The sequence below is a fragment of the Candoia aspera genome, chromosome 2 (assembly GCF_035149785.1).
Source record: "Candoia aspera isolate rCanAsp1 chromosome 2, rCanAsp1.hap2, whole genome shotgun sequence".
Lineage (NCBI taxonomy): Eukaryota > Metazoa > Chordata > Lepidosauria > Squamata > Boidae > Candoia > Candoia aspera.
In genome coordinates, this window is record NC_086154.1 from 198,502,335 (window position 1) to 198,520,976 (window position 18,642).

General features: G+C 38.6%; 1 protein-coding gene across 1 annotated transcript in view; it reads left to right on the plus strand.

The window, feature by feature from the left end:
* VPS13A (vacuolar protein sorting 13 homolog A) overlaps positions 1-18,642 on the plus strand; it is a 140,214-nt gene that overhangs the window by 101,004 nt on the left and 20,568 nt on the right. The window contains exons 48-59 of the mRNA XM_063295163.1: positions 501-896; positions 1,485-1,589; positions 2,374-2,520; positions 2,869-2,997; positions 9,741-9,874; positions 10,793-10,922; positions 12,841-13,073; positions 14,107-14,260; positions 16,345-16,491; positions 16,847-16,928; positions 17,806-17,875; positions 18,279-18,387. Of these exons, the coding sequence (XP_063151233.1) occupies positions 501-896; positions 1,485-1,589; positions 2,374-2,520; positions 2,869-2,997; positions 9,741-9,874; positions 10,793-10,922; positions 12,841-13,073; positions 14,107-14,260; positions 16,345-16,491; positions 16,847-16,928; positions 17,806-17,875; positions 18,279-18,387 (1,836 nt within the window). The remainder of the gene's footprint in view (positions 1-500; positions 897-1,484; positions 1,590-2,373; positions 2,521-2,868; positions 2,998-9,740; positions 9,875-10,792; positions 10,923-12,840; positions 13,074-14,106; positions 14,261-16,344; positions 16,492-16,846; positions 16,929-17,805; positions 17,876-18,278; positions 18,388-18,642) is intronic.

The window sequence follows — 18,642 nt, forward strand, 5'->3', positions numbered from 1 at the left end:
AAGACCTGTTTTGAGTCCAAAAAGGGCTATTCTGACATCACTGGAAGTGTCTCAATGCATTTCTGACATTACTGAAAGCAACTTCAGTTTGGAAGGCTCCTGGTAAAGTAAGAACAGCAAAAGAACCCTTCCAGTAAGATCAGAGCAGCCTGTTTCAAATTTGTAACAGCATTTTGAAATCAAAACATTTCTAATTCAAAACATTTCAAATCTTCTACAAGTAAGCATAGAATTGCAAAAATAATTTAAAGGGTAGTAACAAGCTAGAAATGTGTATGAATCATGGTATCAAAGAAGAAACCCATATAATATGTGGGGAAATGTGTGTTTTTCAATAAAAGAATTGTTTATAATTTCCCATTTATATTTATCATTTTTATTAACAGAATCGCCCAAAAAATAACAAGGGTACTTATTTCAGATGTCATATTGCAATGCAAACAGCTTTCTAGTATATTTACTATATGTTTTATAACTGTGTTGGAACTTTTCTTTCATAGGAATATAGCACCACGTGCAGTATTCTGGAAGATGGATGTTCTGCTCAGATTCATAATGCATTGCTGGATCAGAGCAAGCTGGAATTACATTTACTTAACTATCTTGATAAAGATTGGGCTGCTGAGTACTACATCCAATCAAATCAGCAAGAAATTAGTTTCATCACATTTTCATGCATTAGTGACCTGGATAGGACAGATTTGGATATAGCTATGCATGTAACATATGCCACTGGGCAAGTGATTATAGCAATTCACAGTCCGTATTGGATGGTGAATAAGACTGGTCGAATGTTGCAGTACAAAGCTGATGGTATTCACCGCAAACATCCACCTGACTACAAGTTGCCACTTCTCTTTTCTTTCCAACCTAAACACTTTTACCATGATAACAAGGTATTGATTTCAGTCTCATAAAATCAAGTTTATTTCTTATCATACTTAGTTTTTCAGTGGTTTGAATCTTGGATCTACAAACAATATATGCTACAAGCCAGTATTAATGATCATTATATTCTAATAGATTGTTATGTTTAAGACTCGGGAAGAGGATTTTTTTTAACATGACACTGAAAAAATATGGCTAATAAAGAGCATTAGTAAGTAATGCATATTGTCCCTATTCTGTAATACTTCAAGTAAAGAAAAACATTTATTGTGCATTATATGTTTTGTAACTTTGAAACTTTCCTGGAACTATTACTCTATAGGATAAACAGTTATCATACACATTATTGCCATTTTTAAAGAGCCAAAAGAGGAAGTCTTCGGGGATCTTAAAATTTGCTGAAGTACTGTATAAGAAAAGAACACAGAGGAACAATCCCCTTGCTCTTGAAATAGCCTAATGAAAGTTTTGAGTGTTATAGCTAGCAAATGAACTGGAGTATACTAAATGCATGGCTGGTTAGCTAAAATGTGGAAGTGAAGTACTTCAGGCATACCGTATTTTACTGATTTCAATAACAAATTTTCTCCTTATAGGTTCAGCTCATGGTGACAGACAGTGAACTTTCTGATCATTTTTCTCTGGATACAGTTGGGAGTCATGGCTTTGTAAAGTGTAAGAGCCACAAAAAGGAATACCAGGTAAGTCAATTTATCGTACCCTTCTTGCAGCCATACTTCTCTGTATGCCTACTTTAAAGAAAATTCTATTTAACAAGGTTGACTTCCAAATAATTTTCCATAGCATTCCAGTTTTCAGTTGTATTCGGACCAGTCCACCCCCTGCATTTCATTTCAATGTTCTTCAGTATTTCAAAATCTCAAACAAATGGTTTCAGATTGGAAATAAAAAAAGAATATCCTTTAAAACTAATTGATAAAAAATAATGTTTTGATTACTATCCAAACAATTGTAGATATACTTTGAAAAAATATTACAGAGAATTACTCCTGTAACTCTCAGCTCATTGCAGTTTATATACTCAAAAAAACCTGGATGGACATTGCACTTGCTTCATTTCAATGCCTAGGACAAGGGCGCAATTCACTTACCTTATATACTCAATGCTAATGGTAAGCATCACAGCTTAGTAGCATATTTTACATGCTGAAGATACCAAATTTAATTCATACAATCTACAGATAGGGTTGAGTTTGAGCAAAATGTGCCTGAATCTAGAGAAAGTTGTTGTCAATCTATACTATAGATAATACTGAACCTGGTAACTGATATGTAGGTATAATATCTCTGGAAATGAAAGAACTCATCACATGGTGTTTATCGCAGAATTTACATGGTTCTAAGGAATACAGAGTGAATTACATCTTACTTTTCTTGCAGAAATTTAGTTTATTTAGGAAAAAAATAGGGAAATTATTAACTGTAGTGAGATTGATTCACATTAAACAATTTTGTCTTTTCCAGATTGGTGTCACTATACATAATAGCAGTTTTAATATCACTAGAATAGTGACTTTCACACCTTTTTTAATGATCACAAATAGAAGTACACATGCATTAGAAGTAGCTGAAGAAGGCACTGAAAATTGGATACCAATACTTTTCCAGCAGGTAAGCTTTTTAAGATATACCTGTATTTGTGTACCCATAGTAAACAATCTTACCCATAGTAAACAATCTAACTTCACAGATTATACATGAATTGTTCCTTTGTATTCCATTTGCTTTTCTGTTAATAATGATTTACTAGTTCTACCTTATCTTTTATTACAATACAAAAGACTTGGCTTATTTGCATTTTTGTTGTTGTGCTGTATTCCAGTATTCAGTGATGTTGAGTAATTGGCTTTCAGCATTTTGTATATAACTTTATATTCAAGGAAAAAGGAGTCATTGTTTCTTGACAGCTACAGTTACATAGTATGTTTTCTTTACAAATGCATTTCATTCTTATTTCAGTGTACTGCATTTTGGCCTGAGGATAATGAAAGCAAGTTAAAGGTTAGAGTAAAAGATTCTGATATTCCACCAAAAATTATACAGCTTGATAAACAAGAAAATTGTTTACTGCTTCACTTAGATAACAAGGTGAGTATATAAAGATAAATTTCAAGTGATAAAAGATTGACAGATTGCCTGCAGCTCTGCCTCCCAGCCTTTTAAACAGTTAAAATAGTAGGCTGATGATGCCACAATTTCATTATGATGAGTAGAGCTGATACTTTTTCCTTTTTGAAGGTTTTAGGAGGGGCATTTTAAGGTGGGAATGGGAATATCAGAGGGGTCAAACTGCTCCCTCTTCCTATGCTTATCCACACCAAATGACCAAATTTCTGTGTCTAAAATTTGGTGATAAAGCTGCCAATTTTTAAGTGTGTAGACAAGAGGTGCTGAAGGCAATATGTGTCCTCTGGGCCATTGGCTGCCCACCTCTGCCATAAGAAATTCCAAGCTAACTCAGAGTTCTTTTTCTCTTACTTTTTTTAAGACTTTAAAAACTTTAAATTTGCTATAAAGGTTTAGTATAATATTAAAGAGGTTGTTTGATTGGAATTTTATGGATATATACTATTCTCCAAATATTCTTGTGTTCTTATTTGGTAAGCTCTCATAAGTTTAAGGTAAAATTGTAAGGATTGCCTACCCTAATAGACTCAGACTCACAAGCAGGAACTTAATGATATCTGATTTATTAAAGAATAGTATGCAAATACAGAGAAAGCTGAGAATGAGCAAAAGTGCGCCAAATACAAACTAAAAACCCTCGGCTCAAACGTAATCCCTCCCCTCGCCCTGCCGTTGCAAACTTCCCCCCCCCCCCGGGTGCTGGTAACCATACTGATGTCCTGGGAAAGGAACCTTGAACACACAAGATAACCCAAACACATTCCAATCCAGCTGCTAACGCATAACAATCCCACGAGATGGAATCCTCCTCCCTTCCCAGACGAAACACGCATCAGCCAAATGACATGCGAAATGTTACGATGTAACGGTAACATTGGAACGGTGAACATGACATGTTCCAAAAAACACTAAGGAGCAGGTTTCAGAGGATAAGCCAGATGAAAACGTCTAACTAAAACAGGAGATTGAACATCACGGGCAGACACCCACTCAGGGTGGGGAAAGTGTTTCCACCGAATGAGGTACTGCAGGGTGCCATGAAGTCGGCGAGAATCAAGGACCCCTTCACCTCAAAATGTTGCTGTCCGTCAATCATGATCGGAGCAGGAGGTGGGGGTTGTGGATGCCAATGATCAGAGTGGTTGACAGGCTTGAGCAAACTGCAATGAAAAACAGGATGTAAACGTTTCAGATTGTGTGGCAAATCCAATTCAAACGTGACAGGGTTCACAACTCCCACAATGGGAAAAGGACCAACAAACTTAGGAGCCAGCTTCTTCAAGGGCTGAGGGGACTTAATGAACTTGGTGGAAAGGTAGACCTTATCACCAACTTTAAAAGCAGGTTGAAGGGCTCGTCGCTTATCAGCGTGCAGTTTATAGGCAGATTGGGCATCAGCCAACGCCTGCTGAATCACTGGCCACGAATCTGCCAGTTGAGCAGCCCAATCAGAAGCAGAGCAGGGCTGCGCGGGGGGTTGAGGCAACTCAGAAATGGGAACAAAATCCCGTCCAAAAACAATATGGAAAGGGGTATGCCCTGTTCTCTGATGGACAGCGTTGTTATAAGCCACCTCAGCAAAAGGTAGCAGATCAACCCAATTATCCTGCTGATAGTTGACAAATGCCCTCAAAAATTGCTCCAGGGTCGAATTAAGAACCTCCGTAGATCCGTCAGTCTCCGGATGTGTCGCAGGGGACAACACCTGCTTGGTGCCCACCAGCTTCAAAAATGCCTTCCAAAATTGGGAAGTGAACTGTGTCCCACGGTCCGTGACCAAGCGGGAGGGGCTACCGTGAATCCGGTAGATGTGGATTAGAAAAAGGCGGGCCAATTGCTGAGCAGACGGAATAGAAGCACATGGAATGAAATGGGCTTGCTTGGAAAAGTAGTCCTTTACCACCCAAATCACAGTCTTTCTCTGACTAGGAGGCAAATCCACAATGAAGTCCATAGAAACCTCCTCCCAAGGACGGGAGGGGCTGGCCACCGGCTGCAGCAGCCCTTGCGGTTTACCCCCCTTCCGTTTTGACATGGCACAGACAGGACAAGAAGCAACGTAACTTTTTACATCACGTCTCAATGTGGGCCACCAAAATTGGGGGCGTACCAGATGCAAGGTTTTGACAAACCCAAAATGACCAGCCACTTTATCATCATGAGACCTAATCAAAATTTCTCTTCGCAAACTGTCAGGGACATAGAGGCGGTTTTGCTTCTAAGCTAAGCCTCTGTCAAATGTAACATTGTCCCTATTCGCTTGCAACCAAGTATCAGATTTCACCTCTAGCAGAAACTGTTGTTGCGATTGCGAGGGAATTGGCGTCTTTCCCCCAGCCGGTGAAACTGAAGCTGGGGGCAGCTGCGCACGAGTTTGACTGCATGTGACAGCTTGCAAACCCAATTGGGGTTCTGTCCACACTGTACCCACAACGTCAGGTGCCTGGACCGAATCCTGGGGCAGGCGGGAAAGCACATCAGCTAGGAAGTTTTTCTTGCCCGGAATGAATTTCAACTTGAAGTCAAAGCAACTGAAAAATTGAGCCCAGCGGATCTGCTTAGGACTGAGCTTATGGGGCGTGCTGAGCGCTTCCAAATTTTTATGGTCAGTCCAGACCTCAAAAGGACATTTAGCCCCCTCCAAGAGGTGGCACCATGCCTCCAAAGCAGCCTTGACTGCAAAAGCTTCTTTCTCCCAAACATGCCACCACCTTTCTGTCTCGGAAAATTTCCGGGACAGATACGCACACGGCTTCAGGCGGTTGTCAGCATCCGCTTGCAGCAAGAGTGCTCCAATTGAGAAATCGGAAGCATCCACTTGAACCACAAAGGGTTTAGTAGGATCAGGGTGTTGAAGAATGGGTTCAGCAGTGAACAGGCTTTTGAGTTTGTCGAAAGCCAACTGGCAGTCAGGTGTCCAATTGAGCAATGCCCCCGGGTTCTTTACCTTGCGTGTGTCCCCCAACCCCTTTGTACGTAACAAGTCAGTGAGAGGCAACGCAATTTCTGCGAAGCCCTGGATGAATTGGTGGTAATAGTTGGAAAACCCAAGAAAACTTTGGAGCTGCCTGCGGGTGCGCGGGCGCTCCCACCCCAAAATGGCTTGAATCTTCTTAGGATCCATCTCAATGCCCTTGTCAGAGATCCTGTACCCCAGGTAGTCAAGCTGAGTCTGATGAAATTCACACTTAGAAAGCTTAGCATAGAGCTCAGCCTTTCTCAGTTTGCTAAGCACCTGTTTCACCAAGCGCTCATGTTCCTCTTCCGTTTCAGTATAAATCAAAACATCATCCAAATACCAGTACAACCTTGTACAAATGTTCATGTAACACTTCATTGATCAGTTGCATGAACACCCCCGGTGCCCCTGCCAACCCAAAAGGCAAAACTTTATACTGAAAAGAACCCAGTGGACAATTGAAAGCAGTCTTCCATTTATCCCCCTCCCGTATGCGGATGCGGAAATAGGCTTCCCACAAATCCAGCTTAGAGAAGATTTTCCCCTTAGCCAGATGTGCTAACATGTCCTTTATTAACGGCAGAGGATATTTGTTTAATATCGAGACCGCATTTAATCCGCGGTAATCTGTACAAAGTCTCAATGTCCCATCCTTCTTCGCTCGAAACAAGACGGGGGCGCCCACTGGCGAATTTGCTGGTTTAATAAAACCCCTGGCCAAGTTTTTGTCCACAAACTCCCTCAACACCGCCAGTTCCTTTAGAGTCATGGCATAAATTTTTGGTTTGGGCAGTTGAGCGTCGGGGACCAACTCTATCGCACAGTCAGTTTTTCGATGGGGTGGGAGTTGGTCCGCTTCTTTCTCACCAAACACATCTGCAAAGCCTTGGTATTGCTCCGGCAAGCCCTCCAGTGGTGTGACAGCGAAATGCGGGGTTGCTGCCACTGCCCTCCCCACTGCAGCCTCCGGAGCGTCGTCCTCCCCAGGGGCTTGATAGAAACCATCCCCAAAAGTCAAAGTCCTGTGCACCCAATTTATATAGGGGTTTCGTTGGACCAACCAAGGAATCCCCAGAATGACTAAAGGATGCCTCACAGGCACCACCACAAATGGCAGCCCCCTCACGGTGGCTGCCCATTTGCAACGCCACCATGCCTGTGAAATGGGTGACTGGTTCCCCCCCCCCCCGCCGTAGAACCATCCAGCTGGGTGAAAATCATGGGACGTTGCAGTGGAAAGCTGGGTAACTCCAAAGCAGCCACAACGTCAGGGTGCATCAAGCAACGCGAACACCCCGAATCGATCAATGCCCAAACTTCAACGGTTCTTGTGCGGGAACCTAACTTCACTTTCACGTTCAGTGTGGGATAGTTGGCACTCACCGAAACATGTTCGCGCCCGTCCACCACCACCTGCCCACAGGCGCTCCTTAGAGCAGGTGGCTGGCGTTTCCCGCCGGCTGGTGTAGATCAGGCTCCCCCTTGCCCCCGAAGTAAGGAACCTCCTCCACTTCAGTTTCAGCCATGGCTGCCTTCATTTTCCTGGGTAGGGAGGGAGATTTCCCCATTGGCTTCCCCGAACGATCATCGGTCTTGCCCTTCGGGCACGCCGCTGCTCAGTGACCTTCCTTTCCACATCGGAGGCACTGCCCTTTCGCATAGCAGCGCTCCCTCTCCTCCTCCCAGGCACGTTGACTGGACTTTCCAGTAGGCGCAGCAGGGTGGGAACCCTTGCTGAGCCCAGAATATCTCATCACCTTCCTGTGAGCGAAGGTTTCATGGGCATGCTCAGCCTTCCCTGCCAACTGTATCCATTCATATAGGGTATCTGGGTCGTCCCTACCGAGCGACCACCTCAGGACCTCCATGTTCAGACCATCCTTAAAAAGTTCTATTAAGGTAGATTGGGACCAATCCTCAACCTTCCCAGCCAGAGCCTTAAATTCCAGAGCATAGTCTGCTACCGATCGTGGCCCCTGGCTAAGCTCCCTCAATGCCCGTTTTGCCCTTTCTTTAGCTAACGGGTCTTCAAAGTGTAGCTTCAACACCCACAGGAATTCTTTGAACTCCTCCAGTTCAGGGGCATCCAATTGACATAACTGCACATACCAATCGGCAGCCCGCCCCTTGAGCTTAGTGGCAATGGTATTAATCTTGGCTCTTTCTGAATGAAAATACGGTTCCCATTCATCCATGTAACTCCTTGCATTGGTAAGGAAGAACGATAGCTTAGTTGGATCTCCATCAAATTTAACTGTAAAGTCCTTAACCCCCACTCTGGGCGGTCCTTCGCCACAGCTGGGCGGTCGGACTTTCTTTTAGCTCCCAGGGATCTCCGCTCTCAAGGAGGGGACCTTGACATTCTCACCCTCAGTGCCCTTGCCTCCTCTCTGCGCCGGGTCCTACTCCTTTCCTCCGAAGAAGGTGGGGGCGAAGAAGGGGATGAATGCCTATTACTAGACTCCTCTCTCCTCCTCTCCCGGGGACCCCAGTCCATTGATATTTTCTGAAGCATAAATTCTATTGACTCCAATTTGGCCTCCACCAGTCTTATACGGTCAGGGGTTTGGGAATCCTCCTTTACCTCCTGCCTCACCACAGTTGGGGAACTCGGGTACCGCTGTTTCCAAGACGTTTTGGATGTCCCTGGTAGGGGTCCCTGTGTTTCATCCCAAGTGATCAGTTCACCTGGCGACTTGCCGGTCGGTTCAGGGGTTCTTTTACCTCCAACCTCCTCTTCTCCCAGGCTGGAGCTGAACACCTCCCGAATTTCTGAGAGCTCCCGAGTAGGGACCCTCTCTGTTCTTATCACCGTGGAGTCGGGTTCCCCCTTGCTCAATTCCTCGCTTTCCGTGGTTTGGGGATTTGGTTTGCTCATCGCTAGCACTTCTCCCTCACAAAATAAATGGTAAGGGGCTAACGGTAAATTTTTTGAGATTCCCAGCTTTATGTAACGATTGCCTATCCCAGTAGACTCAGACTCATAAGCAGGAACTTAATGATATCTGATTTATTAAAGAATAGTATGCAAATACAGAGAAAGCTGAGAATGAGCAAAAGCACGCCAAATACAAACTAAAAACCCTCGGCTCAAACGTAATCCCTCCCCTCGCCCTGCCGTTGCAAACTCCCCCCCCCCCCAGTGCTGGTAACCATTTCTACTGATGTCCTGGGAAAGGAACCTTGAACACACAAGATAACCCAAACACATTCCAATCCAGCTGCTAACACATAACAATCCCACGAGATGGAATCCTCCTCCCTTCCCAGACGAAACACGCATCAGCCAAATGACATGCGAAACGTTACAATGTAATGATAACATTGGAACGGTGAACATGACAAAAATGAATACAGATGTTTAATTTGAAACCATGTTGAAACATGTATTTTTAAACCTTTAAAATCAATAATCATCCGTTAAACTTCTGCAGTTAATACAGTTATTTATTATGATAAATAAGATCAGAGATGGGCAGTTTTTCTGCACTTCTCATCTTTCTGTCTGATCTATATAGTTGGAGTGAATAGAACTAAAATGTGTTTTGGAAGGGTTTGGGAACATGCACCCCTTTCCATAGTTTAAAATCATACTACAGTAGTAATTGGCCATTTTGCTACGAATTTTGGATCAGAAACATTTGGATTCTTGAGGATCACAAAGTAAGTGTTGGTGGGCTGCAGGATGGCCCCTGAATTACATGAATGAATAGTCAATGTAATGTACTCTTTATGTATCTGCTAGCTTGGTGGCATTATTGTGGATGTTACCCTAGCCGAACATTCAACAACAATTACATTCTCTAATTACCATGATGGTGCAGCCCCATTCCTGATAATTAACCATACCAAAAAAGAAGTAATTGAATATGGACAAAGGTATGTATGCAATATTTAATTCATATACTGTTGAAAATATCATAAACTTTGGTGCTGTATGAATAAATAATTACCATGTATTATTAACACATCCTTGTTAATAGTGTATCTAACACAACTGATAGACTAGTCTTTCCTGTTTACTGGTTACTATTGTTTGACTGCCAAACAAAAATGAGAGAAAAGTTCTTCAAATAAAGGGAAAACTCTGCAGTCTGTCTCCACTCCTGCCACTTTATGTACCCAGAATTTGAAACAGCAGGGTTACAATAAAATATAAACATCTGAGAAATTTGTCTGTTATTAAGTCTATCTATAAGCTTAATAAGCTTCTATCATTTAATTTTAAAAACTCAAACTGACCGATCCTATATAGTTATGGTAATATCTGATTTGAAATTTCAGTGTTATGGAGTCCTTGGTACTCTCTGAGCCTTGTTGTTTTCTTGCAGACGTTTCATTGCCAGACTAGGCAACATCTTCAGTGTGAAGAGGGAGTGGGCCTTGCTCTCAGTTTATATACCATGGCTTGCCCTGCTTGTGTTGGTAGGGGTGTTGTTCTCTCCTTGGGAGTTCTTTGATTGGGCTGTTGTTTGCTGCTTGGTTGATTGCCTGAGTTAATAGTTCCTTGATTAGGGTGTATTGTGCTGTTTGATGGTTCATCTGGTGTTAATCCTAGTGTTGATTTTTGCATATCTGGGTGTTGATTGCTGGTAAGGGAGTGTACAACAAGGCTCAGAGAGCACCAAGGACTCCACACTCAACCCTGAGCTACAAATATTTGCTTCGATTGATTTCAGAGTTAATTGACAGAAGTGTTATAACACTGGAAAATAATTGCTTTGGGGGAAAATAAAAATAAGTTTGGTGAAGGTGTATTGTGCATTGAAATCTACATTTTCCTCTTTTTGTTTGCAGCTCTCTCTATTCAATGGAAGAAACTTTAGAATCAAATAAAGCAGTACTGTATACATGGGCTGATCCTATAGGTTCTAGAAGATTGAAATGGAAATGTGGAAAGAGCAGTGGAGAAGTAACTCAGAAAGATGTATGTATAATGTTTCAAATCACTATGATACCTACAATTAAAAAAATTGTTTTTTTGAAGGGGGGATGTTTAGAATACAGTTGAGATCAATACAGTCAGCAGCATATATCCAGGAAATGGGGGAGGGGGGGATAATGGAAATCTAGGATAGGATAAATTGAATAATGTAGAAGTTTACACAAGACTTTAGCTAATAAATGAGTTGGTAGCTAATTGAGTCCCAGTCTACTTTGATGACTTTTTGTGGCTTTATCTAGATAAGAGTATCTAATTTGTCCCATTGTCCAGACTCATTTTGGACAACCCAGACACTTCTACCTCTGGTTAACAGCCATTATCAGAGATACAGTTGCTCGTTTAGTTGATTAAATCGTCTATAACTATGTCTCCAGAGGTTTTAATTTAGAAGCTTCCATAATGAAGAAGGCTTTTCTAATAAGAGGCATCAGCAAAATTTAAGCCTTTTATATATTCTCATATTTAAAATAACTCCAAAGAATACTGAATATAGGCTTGCATTTTGGTTATGTTAGAAAAGCTTTGTAATCAAACATATAGCATAGCATGCTATGAGATACATCAAACTTTGGGGTATACATTAAGATTGTGGAAAACATTGGAGTTGATTCTGAAAACATGCTTTGGAGTATGCAATGGGACAAACATAGCACTTGTCTGCAGTTCTTGAAAGAAATTGCAGACAGATGCTATATTCATTTGCTTCCAAGCATCTTTCTGGAATCAATTCTAAATTGCTGCAAATTTCTAATGGAATTAGTAATGGAATTAATAATACATATACACTTTGTGATATACCACAGGTATACTAACAATTTAATGGTTAGGCCACGTTAGTTCATTCTGATATTTGTATCCTTCTAATTAATTATCCAACAACCACTCTGTTTAGAGCAGGATTTTCTAACGAATATCATTTGTTTGGATACCATAGTTTTTTTCAGTTATACCGATAAAGATACTTTTTTTTCATAATCATGGAATATAAATTACAATACTTCACATATACTTTGTGATATAGTCCATATTTTGTGTGTGTATGTGTGTGTATAAAACTTAAAATGGTAGACTGATATACTCATGATGAGTGAATTTATTAATTGCAATCAAGCCTCATAAGATTGATCTTTGGAGGCTTTAAAAAAGTGTAATAATAATAGAGCTACTGTACATTGTTAATGAGTTACACTACATATTATTATTACAATTTAATTCTCCATGACTTCAGTGAACAAATATATTTCTTCTCCCAATTAAGAATTAATTTATTTTAAGCAGTGAGAATCTTACATAAATCCCTTCATTTTAGTTTAACTAATTAATCTCCTCTTAGACTCCCATGTAAACTAGCATTCTCAGAATGCCATAGGTCCAGAATAACTCTTCTTGGATTATCCTGGGTTTGTTTGGGCTCTGTGTATCTGAGAATGGAGAAAGCAGCATATTTTTACTGGTCTATTTTACTGCCAAAGTGATAACCACAAGACTGTCATGATTTATTCATGCATATATGTCTTGTGTGTTCATGTGTGTGTGCAGGTATACACACATGCATACATAAGCACCCATATACAGTATACATACACAAAGTTTCCAGAAAACTCATGAAAGTCGTATATGACAAATAAACAATGTATAGAACAATTTATATTTAAAATATTTAAACAATTTTAAAATAGCATTTTAAATCTGTGAATGCTAAATAGCTTCTTTATAATTGTGCCCAAGGCTGGAGAGCCTGAATTGGTGTATTCTCTGCCTGCTGCAGGAATGCCCTATGCACACCTTAAAGCATAGTCCAGTTGGAGTTTTGTATGTTACCAAAATTGGAAGCAAGAACTTTCCCAGCAACACTTGTTTTGAAGAATGACTGATAATGAATATTTATCTTTCATTTTAGGACTTGATGACACCAATTCAGGTGGGAGCCAAGCACATTTATATAGTTTCATTTTTTGAAGGTTTGCAGCGTATAATCTTATTCACTGAAGATGAAAAGGTATTCAAAATGACATATGAAAGTGAAAAAGTGGAATTAGCAGAACAGGAAATCATTGTGTCATTACAAGACGTTGGAATTTCTTTAGTAAATAACTATTTAAAGCAGGAAATAGTTTACATTGGAATCACAAGGTAAGAATATCTAATATATTCAATTTATCCATTTACATTTGAAATAATTAAAAGGGACTCTTCCTTAACATTAGCAATGTATACTGTATAGTAAATTATGGTTTGTAAGTTTGTGTTGTAAGTTAGATTCTTTAACTCTAGAAGTGAGCGTACTGTGTAGAAGCCATTTGACTCTGTGGAGTCCTTGGTGCTCTCTGAGCTTGGTTGTTTGCTTGCAGACGTTTCAATGCCTGACTAGGCAACATCTTCAGTGCTAGAAGGGAGTGGAGTTTGCTCTCTGTTTATATACAATAGTTTGCCCTGACAGTGTTGGTGGGGGTGTTGTTCTCTCCTTGACAGTTCCTTGATTAGGCTGTTGTTTACTGAGTAGGGCAAGCTACTGTATATAAACAAAGAACATATGGCACTCCCTTCTAGCACTGAAGATGTTGCCTAGTTGGGTACTGAAATGTCTGCAAGCAAACGACCAAGCTCAGAGAGCACCAAGGACTCCACAGTTCAAGTCTGAGCTACAGATATTCTCTTCTACTGTATTGGTACATTTGACTCCCTCTGTAACCTGAAATCTCTTTGCAAATGTTGAAACAGTGGCAGGTTTCTATCTTCTGAATAAAGCTATGGATAAACAATTTAACTTCGCCATTAGATGCTACTTTTGAGTTTGTTAGGGCAGGTAATGATAATTTCTTGGCACAATTATAGACATCAGCTATATAAATGCCAGGTTTAAAGTTAATACTTCACAGAATATGTCTTTTCTAAGTAATAAGTAACTGAGGATTATGATGATTGAATCTCTCTACTACAGTAACCTTTTAGTAAGTACATTCAAGCTTCAGTTATAGAATAATAATGTTGTGTTTCCAAAAAGCTTTAATGAAAATTTTTTTAAAATGCTGTTTTTTTGGAATTGAAGATGTTTTTGTTTTTCAAGAGTTAGTAAATTTCAAATATTTAATAAAGTTTTATTGCTTATCACAGTTTTACAATTTGATAAACAATATTTTTCAATTTTTTAAAATTTACTTGCAAGTTCTGATGTAATTTGGGAGTCAAAACCCAAGAAAAAGTCAAGATGGAGGCCACTGAGTGTGAAGCAAACTGACAAGCTGGAGAAAGAGTTTATTGAATACTGTGATAACTCACCTACAGAAAATAAAGTAGTGGCACTTGATGATAATACTCCGGTAACACTGAAGGCTTTTTTAAAAAATCTGTTTAAAATTCAGTTCCAGTATAAAATTTAGTGTAATTACACTTTTGCTTATGCTTATACTAGGTTCCTTCAAGCATTTGCCCACATTTTTCCTTTTCTGTCTCATGTTAGTGTTATATCATGCATGCCATTTGTTCCATAGCAGAGGCTTGGTAAATTTCATTTAATAAAATGATGGTATATAACTATTTCTTGCTGCCTGGGAGAGAAAGTGAAAACATATTACTGTGATTCCAGTCGCTTACCCTCATCTGTTGTAGCTTTCCTTTGTGATCTCAGAACAACATTCAAAATTGTCTGGAAGTAGACAAAAGTTTATGGAGGGAAATGTCCCTGTAACGTCATATAAACTGAAAGGGGCATAAATTCCACTTTTCTGCTCGGTATCCTCTGGGAAAAATATCTTTGTTTTTCCCAAAGAGCATGAGTTAACTCTCTATTTTCCTTGTTTTTCATCATTCTCCTCTAAGTGTGGAATGAATGGTAGTGGGTTTTTTTTTAAATTGGTTGTTTTTAATTACAAAATCCATTAGTGGAATTCACTTCCCAGTGGCCACTGCTCTCAGAGGAATCCTGGTCCTCATTTCAAGAGGTTTCTTATTATTTGTGAATCTTCAGAAAATCTGTTCCTGTTTTCATAAATTATTGAAATTTATGAAATCATTTTATTGTAAACCGCCATATATATATATATATATATATATATATATATATATATATATATATATACACACATACACATACACATACATACATACATACATACATACATATATTACATGCGGTCATGTATTTCACTTTTTTGACACTCTTAAGATTCTATGACAATGCAGTGAAGAATTTCTTAACATCCTTTTGGTGCCTTAAGGATATAGGTGCTCTCCCAGACTCTGAATATCTGCGGATATCTGCATTTTGGCAGAACTTAAATTCTTTATGGAATTGCCTTTTAATCATACCACTTTGGTTTCCAGATGCAGAGATTCTGGTATCAATTAACATTGTTCCTTTACCTATCTGAGAATATGTATCATCTAATACTATTTCCTGGGTACATTCTAGCTAAATGATGAACTCCCAGGCTAAGCATCTTATCACAGCAACTTCCTCCATGCAACTTCATTCATCCCTTGATTCTCCAGTTATACATTAATTTCTTCAAACATTCACAGTCATAACGGTCTTTAAAGAATTCTTCTTTGGATTGGGACTGTCCAGGCAATAAGCAACAAAATAGCCCCTATATAAGCAAATAACCCAGTACATAAATAATCATTAAACATTCTCCTGAGTATCTCACTTGAATTGTGTGACTCATGTATACCCAATGTCCTTGCTCCTATCTTGCTCTGTTTAGTTGGCAGTGACAACAACTTGATTACATCAAGCACTATACATGTGGCTTCCATGAATGGAGCTTCTGCACGGAATAGTCCATGCTTATTCCACCCATCGGTCACTTGCCAAAAGTTTTTGTCATCACTAAGAAGTAGTGCTGACCTCTTCAGCATTGTTGCTTCTATCTGAAGAACCTATTTTCTTTTCCTTTAAATTCATATGGTAGATATTTCTGCTTTTTATCTTGCTGATGCCTATTCTGTTTTGCAAGATTGTGTGGGAAGAAGCACTGCTAAACTCAGTAACTAAATTTTAAACATGTGAGACAGGATGGTAGCCAGGATCTTATATGCCCCAGTCTCTGGATCTCTGCTTCCTCTGAGCCTAATATGTATTCTATTACTAGAGAAGATGAGATCCCATTGAATTTAATTGGAGTTACTTCTGAGTAAACGTGGAGAAGTTTGAGCTGTTAGGTTTTTTTAAAAGTGATGAGTAGTCCCAATAAACTCCCGATAAAAGTTTAAAACATTGCAGTTACAGTGGCATAGAGTTGAAAGGCTACATGTATTAAACATCACTTAGAAATTAGGGAATTTAAAATGGCTTAATTTTAGTTTCTGCTTAATTTTAGTTGAGTTATGCTGTGACACTTGATTTGAAAGATAAATTTAAAAAATGAATTAAAATTTGGAATTTTTTTTTTTCTAATGGCAGGTCTGTTTGACTCCTACTGGTAATGACATGAAAATACTACAGCCATATGAAGTTCCTGTGAGAAGAAGCTTTTTGCCAGCTTTAAAAGTACAGTATGGTACCTCTGAACATCAGTCTTCTTTCAGAGTTCAAATCTATAGGATACAGGTATATCAGATTATCCACCGTGCATGGTCAAAAACTGTTAGATAATGGAAAATCATTTAAAATATATACTGTTTAAACACTATTTCCTGTTATTTGTTTTAAGAATATCAGCATTAGGCTGAAATAATGTATGGAAATTCAGATTTTAAAATGGGTTTTTATTTAATGGACAAACCAGTTGGAGATGATTAGCCTCTGACTCATATAGATTAAGAGTATTTTGGGGGACATCTTGAATTTCAAATTTGTGAAGGTAGCATAATTGTAAACTAGGACATAACAGTTTATATAATTTGAAAACATTTGCAAATGGCATCTAACCTGCAACATACTGTCCTGTCATTGCCCCTATCAGATACAAAATCAGATTCCTGGAGCCATATTTCCTTTTGTGTTCTATCCTATTAAACCTCCCAAGTCCGTTTCGCTGGATTCAGGTTTGTTAACACAGTTTAATACATTATTATGCTTTTCTTGCATCTATAATAACATAAAGAAAAATATATAAAAATATATAAATAAAAAGCCTTTTCACAAAACAGAAGAGTAAAATAAGATAAGATCACTAGATTTTGTGAATACATTTATATATATATATCCCGCCTTTATTATTATATATTATATATTTCTTCCTAAATTTCCTAAATAAGCTAAACATATGTAGCTTTCCATTGAAAACGTATTATGGAAATACTTGCCCTTTTTCACTTGGGTGAAGTGCTTTTCAATAAAGAAGAATAGCCAAACTTTTGCTTTTTAGGGGGGGGAAATGATTATTTGTCTGTCTGTCTGTCTGTCTGTCTGTCTGTCATATTTTTATCACTCCCCATCTCACCCACATTTTCCTTTCCAAGAATGGAAGTAATCTGGAGATAAAGTTTCTATCACTTGTCTTTTCTTCAAACTGATTAGTTACAGATAATTCTTGCTTGACAAATATACAGTGAGCCTGGAACATATGTAATTACAAATTGCAAATCTCGTAGTCCAAGAATATTTAGATAATGTCATTGAAATCTTAAAATAATTAATCAATGATGTCACTAAACTATCCTAAACATGCACCTGCTAGGATTTAGAATTTAAAATGTTTGTGAATGTGTACTTATCCTTTTAATAAATGGCTTCATTTGTTCTCATATACTGTATGCTTTATTTATTTATTTATTTCTCATATTCCTCGATTTGTTCAACTCTTTCATTGCATCCTTTGCAAATGAAATCAATTATATGTATTACCCTTTGCATATTAAAATAAATTATACCCTCCATGAATGTATGTTTTCATCTATGTTTATTTGGAAATTTTGATAGAACCCAAGCCATTTACTGATGTCAGTATTGTGATGAGAACTGCAGGACATTCTCAGATATCACGCATAAAGTAAGTATATATTCTTTTTCCAGTCTTAACTTGGGGATGCAATTGCTCGGGGATGCAATTGTAACTTACTCCATTTGAAATTATTGGAGTTTATTCCTGAGTGAACTTACATAGGATTGCACTGCAGTCTTTTAGCTTAGGAATGAGAAACTTGTTTGGTTGAAAATGAATTGTATTGTAATCACAGATTTTTTTTTCTTTGAGTAAACACAGAGTACTAGAATTAATGTGTTACATTTGCTGTTGTAGTATTAATTTCATAAACATAAATGCATATAGTACTGTTATATGAAATGTTTGGTTATCTGTCCACTGAGGCTTTTTGTTCCAGTCTTGGTGTTGAAACAATTGCACAGCTAATTGTTACATATTTCCACTATTTAATAGTTAAACACCTTTGCAGGTATTTTAAAGTTCTAATTCAAGAGATGGATCTCCGATTAGATCTTGGTTTCCTTTATGCACTATCTGATTTCTTTACACTTGTTGATGAACTGCCCAAAGACCAAGAGGTATGAACTCATATAGGATATAGTTTAAGTAATGTAACAACAAACCATAATATAATGCAATATTTCTTTTTTTTTAATCAACTGAATACTGAATATCAACTGTTACATAAAAGTGAATATGGAATAATTTTTTCTGAATCCATATATTGTGACGGGTGGGTCTAAAATGGTAACCTTTCTGTACCCAGAAACAATATTTTAAACCATGGCCAGAATTTCAGGTCTTTTGCACTTTCTTTTCTCTCTCTGTTACGT